The sequence below is a fragment of the Triticum aestivum genome, chromosome 5B (genome assembly GCF_018294505.1).
Source record: "Triticum aestivum cultivar Chinese Spring chromosome 5B, IWGSC CS RefSeq v2.1, whole genome shotgun sequence".
NCBI lineage: Eukaryota > Viridiplantae > Streptophyta > Magnoliopsida > Poales > Poaceae > Triticum > Triticum aestivum.
The window spans coordinates 164,196,955-164,206,271 of record NC_057807.1 but is presented as its reverse complement, the minus strand read 5'-3'; the positions used below and the strand labels follow the sequence as shown (position 1 = coordinate 164,206,271).

The 9,317-nt window shown below is 48.2% G+C and overlaps 1 protein-coding gene across 4 annotated transcripts; it reads right to left on the bottom strand.

The window, feature by feature from the left end:
* Positions 1–1,200: 1,200 nt before the first annotated feature.
* Positions 1,201–7,632, bottom strand: LOC123110917 (uncharacterized). Of its 4 annotated transcripts, none has more exons than XM_044531556.1 (3): positions 7,210–7,632; positions 6,868–7,112; positions 1,201–4,456 (listed from the first exon to the last, which is right to left on the bottom strand). In XM_044531556.1, the coding sequence occupies exon 3, from the start codon at positions 2,539–2,541 to the stop codon at positions 1,876–1,878; it is 666 nt and encodes a 221-aa protein (XP_044387491.1). In that variant the 5' UTR covers positions 2,542–4,456; positions 6,868–7,112; positions 7,210–7,632; the 3' UTR covers positions 1,201–1,875. The 4 variants fall into 4 exon arrangements, 3 of the variants coding, with proteins under 3 accessions (XP_044387491.1, XP_044387492.1, XP_044387493.1); XM_044531557.1 differs by having other exon boundaries at positions 1,201–4,402; XM_044531558.1 differs by having other exon boundaries at positions 7,214–7,632.
* Between the last annotated feature and the right edge of the window lie 1,685 nt (positions 7,633–9,317).

Sequence of the window (9,317 nt, the reverse complement as noted above, 5' to 3'; positions counted from 1 at the left end):
AAACGGAGTCCAAACGGAATGAAACCTTCGGGAGCGATCTTTTTGGAACAAACGTGATCCAGGGGACTTGGAGTGGACGTCAAGTAGCAGAGGAGGCGGCCACGAGGGTGCCCGGTGCGCCCCCTACAGGTGGGCGCCCCCACCCTCGTGGGCCCCTTGAGCGTCCACAGACCTACTTCTTCCTCCTATATATACCCATGTACCCTGAAACCATCGAGGGGCACCACAAAAAACTATTTCCACCGCTGTAACCTTCTGTATCCGCGAGATCCCATCTTGGAGCCTTCGTCGGTGCTCCGCCGGAGGGGGAATCGACCATGGAGGGCCTCTACATCATCTCCAAGGCCCTTCCGATGAGTTGTGAGTAGTTTACCACAGACCTTCGGGTCCATAGTTATTAGCTAGATGGCTTCTTCTCTCTCTTTGAATCTAAATACAAAGTTCTCCTCGATCTTCTTCGAGATCTATTCGATGTAACTCTTTTTGCGGTGTGTTTGTCGAGATCCAATGATTGTGGGTTCATGATCAAGTTTATCTATGAGAAATATTTGAATCTCCTTTGAATTCTTTTATGTGTGATTAAGTTATCTTTGTAAGTCTCTTCGAATTATCATTTTGGTTTGGCCTACTAGATTGATCTTTCTTGCAATGTGAGAAGTGCTTAGCTTTGGGTTCATTCTTGCGGTGTCCTTTCCAGTGACAGCAGGGGCAGCAAGGCACATATTGTATTGTCGCCATCAAGGATAAAAAGATGGGGTTTATATCATATTGCATGAGTTTATCCCTCTACATCATGTCATCTTTCTGAATGCGTTACTCTGTTCTTTATGAAGATAATACTCTAGATGCATGCTGGATAGCGGTCGATGTGTGGAGTAATAGAAGTAGATGCAGGCAGGAGTCGGTCTACTTGTCACGGACGTGATGCCTATATACATAATCATGCCTAGATAATCTCATAATTATTCGCTTTTCTATCAATTGCTCGACAGTAATTTGTTCACCCACCGTAATACTTATGCTATCTTGAGAGAAGCCACTAGTGAAACCTATGGCCCCCGGGTCTATCTTTTATCATATAAGCTTTCCATCTACTTTTATTTGCATCTTTACTTTTCCAATCTATATCATAAAAATACCAAAAATATTTATCTTATCATATTATCTCTATCAGATCTCACTTCGCAAGTGGCCGTGAAGGGATTGACAACCCCTTTATTGCGTTGGTTGCGAGGTTCTTGTTTGTTTGTGTAGGTGCATGGGACTTCTAAGGAGCCTCCTACTGGATTGATACATTGGTTCTCAAAAACTGAGGGAAATACTTACGCTACTGTGCTGCATCACCCTTTCCTCTTCAAGGAAAACCAACACAAGCTCAAGACGTAGCAGGCCCCGCCGCCATCGCCACCTCGGCCCTATTTTGGTCCTTCCAGGCCAGGGCCTCAGTGTCGGCCGGGTCCAGGCCAAGGTTCGGATTGACAATCTCCTCATCCCGGTCGATGGTGCTCGATCGGGTCCTCCGAAACACGGCGCTGCCCGCGGACGCGACCTCCATCGTCGCCAGCGCCAGCGCCATCAGCGACCTAAAGCACGATGAAATAAGTGAATAAGGAAAAAGGAAGCTGATTTTATGATCCACACCACCATGGAACAGTCGGTCTCGCCGGCGCCCCTGGCATGAAGCGGCACTGCTTCTTGGTGGTCGGCTTGGCGCCAGCCGCCTGGTCTGCCGCATGCTTCACGGCCTGCTTCCGAAGCGCCACGTCCCCCTTCACATCCGGCCGACTAGACAACCCGGCCGCGTCGCCGCCCTCTCCCCTCGGCGCCACTGCGTCGCCAGTTTTGTCAGCATCACCATGCACCTTTCGGCAGGCATCACAAGAAATCAAGACGCGGAAACTTACCTGCCTGGGACATCGTGCCAGCGTCGGCGTCGGCCGCCTCCGACTCCTCGAGCAGCACCGCCGCATCCTCCGAGCCGACTTGCACCACGTGCGTCATCACTCGATCATATGGATGCCGGATGGTGTTCAGCAGTACCTCCTTTGTCGCTTCGGGACGGATAAGAAGATGAGCAGAAGCAAAGAACAAGGACCAAGGACTCACCGTCGGTGTCGGGTTCCCGTGGCTATAGGGGGGCTTCCCGAACCACCACTCCTCCTTCAGCCCGGCCTTCGAGATGTCATTGACCTGACTGGCAATCTGCTCCACCAGGAGGCGCCGGGGCGACATCCTGTTGGGGTCTTGAAGACCGTTCATGTCGCTGATGATGTGGGTGCGGCGCTGCAGCAACAGCACCCGGCGCATGATGAAGGCGGCAATGAGGTCGGTGCTGGTGAGCCCCTCCCGCGCCTTCATCTCCGCGACCCAGGCGCATAGGTTGAGCACATCCTGCAATGGATTCTTGGGGAAGTAGGAACAGATGGTCCTCCTCTGCGGCGTCACATCGACGAAGGGCGGCATGTTGATGTGATCCGCGCCAAGGTTGCTGACGTAGAAAAAGGAGTTCTGCCACTTCTTGGCAGAATCCTCCAACAGCATCTTGGGGCACCCCACGCGACCGCGTCATGATGACGGCAGCCCTGCAGGTGGACATGGCTCCGGGCCCTGGCCCCTGCTGCTTCAGAAAGAAGAGGCGCACCAAGAGGTCGATGGTGGGCTCGACGCCCAGGTACCCCTCGCACCGGGTGACGAACCCATAGAGCTGCAAGATGGCGTTCGCGCCCAGATGGTGCAGCTAGAGCTCGAAGAACTCTAGGAACGCGCCGAAGAAGTCACTCGCGGGGAGGCCAAACCCGTGTTTGAAGTGCGTGAAGAAAGCCACGTGCTTGGTCTCCTCTAGGCACGGCTCCTGCTCGCCCCCCGGCAAGTGCATGGCCACCGTCGTCTCCGGCGGCAGCCGCCGCGTGTTGCGCATGTACTGTATGTCCACCTGGCTGACGGTGGAACCCATCCACGAGCCCGACGGCAGCACCATCTACGATGCTGGGCACAAGAAAGAAGCCGAGGAGAAAGATTGGCGGCAAAGTCTCGCCCAAGAAGAAAGAATGGCGCGGTGCACGATAGTTGCAACAACAAGAGAGAAGGAAGAAGATGGACCACACACAGTAACTGTCTCGAGAATGGCAACCGACCCGCGGACGCCGCAATAAATCCACGTGCATGGACTGAGGACACGAAGTGCCGGGCCACAGATCGTCGCCTTGTCCCGTCATGCGCGTGGCCTGTCAGGCCCCTTCAGCTCCCGAGCGCCACGTGGCGCCCGCGCCGAACCCGAGAGATCATGCCCAAGATTTGGCAGACTCCTCGGTTTCCTGCCCGTGCCGGGATGCTGCGATCAGGCTTCCAGAAGCCGGCACACAGGTGTTGCCGGACCCGGCGGTGACAGGCTTCATCGACAACCACCTTATCAGAGGGGAAACTACGAAGGCCCCCCCTGCTTGAAGCCGGCGAGCCTTCACAACTTCGATGACTACTGTCGGGGGGATGAACCCTGGGCAAGCAATGGAACCCGGGTCCTTTTCAAAAAATATCAGGGCCAGCATCGCCCCTCAATCCGGCGCGCACTTGGCTGGGTTCGTCAACCCTGCCAAGTCCCTAAACTAGGCCAAGTCCTTCGACCCGACAGAGCCAAGACTTCCCCAGCAAGCCAGCTCTCACGTGGCGCCACCCTCAACCCCGCCACGGGTAAGCTCCCGTCGCATCCAAGGCGTGCAATGGGAAAAGTCCCCGCAGAGGGGTTGAGCGTGGCCACAGTGCCCCACCAACTCCTCTGACCAGCAGAGGCATGGCAACAGCGGCCCATCCACTCCGCTGACCGAGGCTGGCATGGCTATAGTGCGCCCATCATCACTGCTGACGCAGGCCGACGACGACCAGGCGGTGCGCCATTGTAGCCGAGTCGAACCGGCCGCTCCGTGACAATCGACAAGACGGAGAAAAGTGCCTCGCGGCGCACGGGGCCCGCGCCCGAAGAACCCCACGAGCCCTGGCACCCGGCAGGCCCCAGCACTGGCTTACCGGACGCTGACATCCCGGCCCCGCAGCCTTGTATCTTTACCATTGTAACCCTGGGGGGTTGACCAATAAAACCCCTAGGAGGCCTCCATGCACGGGGCGATAAGATCATCAGTAGAACACACACACACACACACACACACACACACACCAGGAGAGGGAACAACCTGAGCCTTGGCCTGTCTTCCTTCTTCCTCCAAACAGCTCTAGGAGCGACTCTGTACCGTACCATATAAACCACACTAGGCAGGACTATGGATATTATCTCTCCGGAGAGCCCCAAACCTGGGTATGTCTTGCGTCCCTCGCTCACTCATGCCGACCTTGCCTCTGGAGCCCACCCGTGCCCTCGAGCCTCCTCCTCCCTTTATCCATCCCTTGGCATCTGACGTGCGCCCACCACGACAAACTTACACTTGTAAAGACATAACATAACAACCTGGAATGATCTATAACATGAGTTGATACACTGACACACTATGCAATCTAGGCATACAATCATAACAACATGGCATAGTGTTGATCAAGCAAGGAGTTATTTAATCAAAGAAAGTATGAGATCAACAAACTACTATCATGTCAATCATCTTAATGAAGGCCAACCATATATGCAATCACACAATAGTACATACTCGCAGTGCTATAGCACATGGTAGTAGACAATCAAAACAATCATTCTACTTGAAGCAATTGTTAACATGGCATGGTAATAAACCAATATAAATAAACAAAAATGATAATTGCCAGGATGTAATAAGCTAAGTTCTGTGCCACAAGAATAAACTAGTGATAGAAATGTAAACATAACCTAAATAAACCAACCACGTAATCTTGCATAACAATCATCTACAGAACAAAGGAACAACTAGGAAAAAATATGCTATGCGACAAAGAACCACAATGGATTTATTCGCAAACAGGAAAGCATTTTATTTGACTTCTAGCATAAAGGATCTATGCAACGACACGTAAACAATATATAACATCCATCATACACATGACAATGATTTCAAACCAATAAAATAACACGTGACATGGATGGAAATGAATATGTGAACCATATCTAAGATATATCCATGCTAAGAAAAAAAAGATAATTAATACATAAAGTAATTCATGATTCAATGAACAAAGCAAAGCCTAGAATAATCCTACAGAATTATAAGCATGACGAACATTCAACAATAATCCTACGCAAAAATATCACATGAGACAACGTACAAATATAATAAATAAATAAAAGAAATACTTATAATAAATCCATTCAATCACATCTAACTTCTAGAATTTATGGAATAATTAGGAGGACTCCTAGGCATGTCATATGCATACAAATATCATACTACTACATGATACATGATACATGAAGTTATGTACAAGAAACCATACAAAACTATACTTCTTTTCCTAATAATAATAAAGCACGGATTGAATCCTTGGGTTCATCGTCACAATACGCTTTCTTTCCAAGTCCTAATACACTTTTACGGTTTTTTCCCATTTCCAGCTGCTGGGCCTAACATTCATCGGAAAAATGTTTCAGGCCAATGTTGTTCCTCCTTCGTATAAGACTCGAACTCACAATCTCACAATTCCTACGGACCAGCTTATTCTTTTGCTGGGAGAGGATTCATGTACGAATTAAATTGTACCACCACACCCCTTTATAAAAAAATCACCAGCTTTATATGTTTATGATTTACTATTCCGAGTATCAATAGGCGGCCTCCAAAATCACGAAAGATAGAGATGTGTTGGTCCCGGTGGGAAACAAAGGGAATAATTGACTCCTGAAAATTAATACTGATTGCTGCACACGCGGGATTGTGATATCTGCATGGCTCCACTAAAAGCGGTTTTGTAGTAAATCCGCATGGCTGATTAAAAGCAGTTTGTGGGAAATTAAATCTGCATGGCTGAGCGTCATTAAAACCTGGATTGTGGGATAAATTTGCGTGGCTAATTAAAAGCGGGTTGTGGGAAATTAAGAGGGTGCTTGGATACGTTTTAGTCCCATGACTAAAAATAGTGGGATTAAAACTTGCTAGCCTCAAGAGACTAAAATCAAGTTAATGGGCATTTATTATTCTTCAAATCCTCCAATCCAGAACTCGTATGTGTTAAAGGAGAGGAGTTAAATGAGGAGAGAGAGGACTAATCCATATTTTAGTAGGGGTACCCCTGACTAAAAATTTTTAGTCTCAAGACTAGTTTTAGCCTCTTTTTAGTTAGGAGTGCTTGGAACTTTAGCCTCTTAAAGAGACTATTTTTAGTCAGACTAAAATAAGTCCCTTGGATCCAAGCACCCTCTAAATCTGCGTGGCTGATTGGCTCCTAATTAGGAGGATAGTTTGCACGACATGCCATTGTCAATAGGTCAAAAATACGAAATTGTCATGGCTGAGGACTTTTGAAGCACGTTCAGTTGGCATGAGCAAGGGAAGAAAGAGGCGTATACACGCGTGGTAATCCATCCACACCATTGTCATTAATGGTATATCCGCTTTACAATCATTCAACTCTTCGACAATACCAAGGTATGTTGCGAACAGGCAAGCGTCAAGTCAACATGCTGATTACTGTAAAAATACATCAGATTAACGTTCCTTAAAATTTGGTATCAAATAAAAAATGTAGAAATACTTATTGATACATAGCTAGTACATATGTTGAAAAAAATAGAAATGTAGAAAAATAAACCTTCTAAAATGTGTGGTACATGGTTTGCTTGCAGACATTCTTATATGTCTAAGTTTTTCAACATAAGTAAGATTCATTATGCATTATACATCAAATATATCAAAATTGAAGTTGGATGGATGGATTTGTAATTGACGGGTAGAGAAGTACCTGTTGCCGGGAACAGGAGTGACGCCACACCTAGCAGAGCGCCTAGATGGGCGCCCAGCAGCTACAGCTCGGCGTAACAACTTTGGCGAACAGGCTGTCCAGGGCGAGCGTTTGACTTTGATCGGGCACCACTAATGTGCTGATGATTTAAGGCAGCACCCATTCATCATTCATATACTTGCATCTACTCCAACATATGACATGTGTTCAGGCCTACACCGCTAGGGCATATGATAGGTGTGTTCCTATAATTCATTCAGTGAAAACAACAAGAAAATTGAAACGTGAAATCAATACTGGCTGGACAGTTTCCAACTGAGAAGAAATCAATGAAAATCTTACCCACATCCGCACCCACACACGTTAGTAACCACGACTCGCCCTGGTCCTTCCTGTACGAGACCGTGGAGGAGGGGCTGCAGAGCACGCGCGTAGCACAACACCATGAGGGCTGAGGAGCATGAGTCCATATCAATGAAGGGCGGGATACAGGGAAGCAAGTGTTGGCGAAGCACGACCGTGGAGGTCGAGCGGCGGCCGAGGAGCTAAGGAGGTCGAGTGGCGGCAGAGGAGCCAAGGAGGTCAAGGCACGGCCGTGGAGGTCTAGCGGCGGCCGGGGAGCCAAGGAGCGGCGGTCGCCGAGGTCGAGCGGCGGCCGAGGCTGGGGCTGGGCGAAACCCTAGCATCACCCGTTTTGAGGCCGTGAGGAAGAAGGAGTGCGTGTGCTTGTGCGTAGGCTGGCTCGCTCGGGCTGGGCTTTGGCCTTTGGCCCATGTGCAGACGATTGAGGAGCGACGAGCGACGAGCGAAAATCTGATGTCGGACGAATGTAAGAGGGGAAACGGAACGTTGCTTTTTTTTTAGGTAGTAGAGAAGACATTGCCTTATTAATTTGATTTTTAACAGAAAATCAAGCACGTAAATTCAACATTTTTTATGAAAAGTTACACACTTTTCCCCCTCCATTCTTGATTGTGGCTTCTTTTTATAGTATGATTCCCGGGATTGAGGGGCTGCCATGCATTCCTAAAGAAGGAAGCTGCACCCGATTGATTGGGCACTGATCACATGAAAAAATTAAAAGAAATGTGAATCACACTAATCGCATAGAAGGACCTAACTAAAGGAGGACACAACAATTTGAGGTTTAATTAACCCCTACAGTGTGGGACTGCATGGATTTTTAGCAGCAGCGGGCATGGATTTTAATTGTGTCATTTTTTTCCTCATTGTTTTTGCATATACAATTCTTACTAAAACCGTGCTAATTTTTTCTTCAGTTACAACGGATGACATGTGATGTGTTGCTTGCACTTATTGTCCTTACCAAATTTGAGACAATTTTAACTTCTCTCATTGTAACACACTGGAAGTTATGTTTACACATACAATCCTTGCTAAATTCACGTTTATTTTCTCTCCCGTTCCAACGCACGGACATTTTTGCTAGTAATAAATAAAACGTACATTCAACTTAATTGAGTAAAATACAAGATACTCCAAAAATTAAAATATAACTCAAGATGACTCCTGGGCATAACGAGACATACATTTTTGAAACTGACAAGAAAAGTTATCAAACTGAAAACACTATCGGATTTAGGCCAAACGACTATAATTAAATCAACACTAAACATGATTACCAAACAAGTAATCTAACTCTACCACGAGGTAACTAAGAACTTGGGAAAAAATTCATCTATGGGACATGAAGTCATTCGACGAACATAAACGGAAGAAAACATGTGAATACCATCGGATGACGTCCGTTTATGTGACCGCGTCCAACACAAGAAGTTGGTGGAATCATGATGTCTAGGAGATAGGTACTACATGGCTTAGTGCACGTGTAAAAGGAATTGGATAGAAACTCACTGAGCACAACGAATTGATGCGATGAACAGTGTTGACGAACATTTAAAATTGTCCGCGTGTGGTTGATGGAAAGCGTTGTTTCTTCTCTGAATGGATTCATGGCATGAGGCCAACTCCACCGCGCGACCCCAAACAAACGTCCGCTTTGCCCGGATTCTTTCCGTTTGGATAGGGTGATGGGGTCGTATCCGGGTCTATCCTGGGATGCGGTGGCCGCGCGCTGTGGTTGATGGAATGCGTTGTTTCTTCTCTGAATGGATTCATGGCATGAGGCCAACTCCACCGTGCGACCCCAAACGAACGTCCGCTTTGTCTGGATTCTTTCCGTTTGGATAGGGTGATGGGATCGTGTCCGGGTCTGTCCTGGGATGCGGTGGCCGTGCGCCCAGCGCGCGGCCGCATCCTTTGGCCCCATCTTGTCTGCCTCCAAAGAAAACAACGTTTCAAATACCAGCGGCCCTAGTTCACGCCAGCAGCCCTAGTTCACACCGACAATAGAGCCAACAGCCTACACGTCCTCGTCGGCAACACAGCCAGCCTCCAAAATGAATCTGTTTCTCGCCGGCACACAGCCA

What these genes read in the sequence shown, in the direction of transcription:
- LOC123110917 (XM_044531556.1), bottom strand. Translation starts at nt 2,541, where the DNA reads ATGCTGTTGGAGGATTCTGCCAAGAAGTGGCAGAACTCCTTTTTCTAC.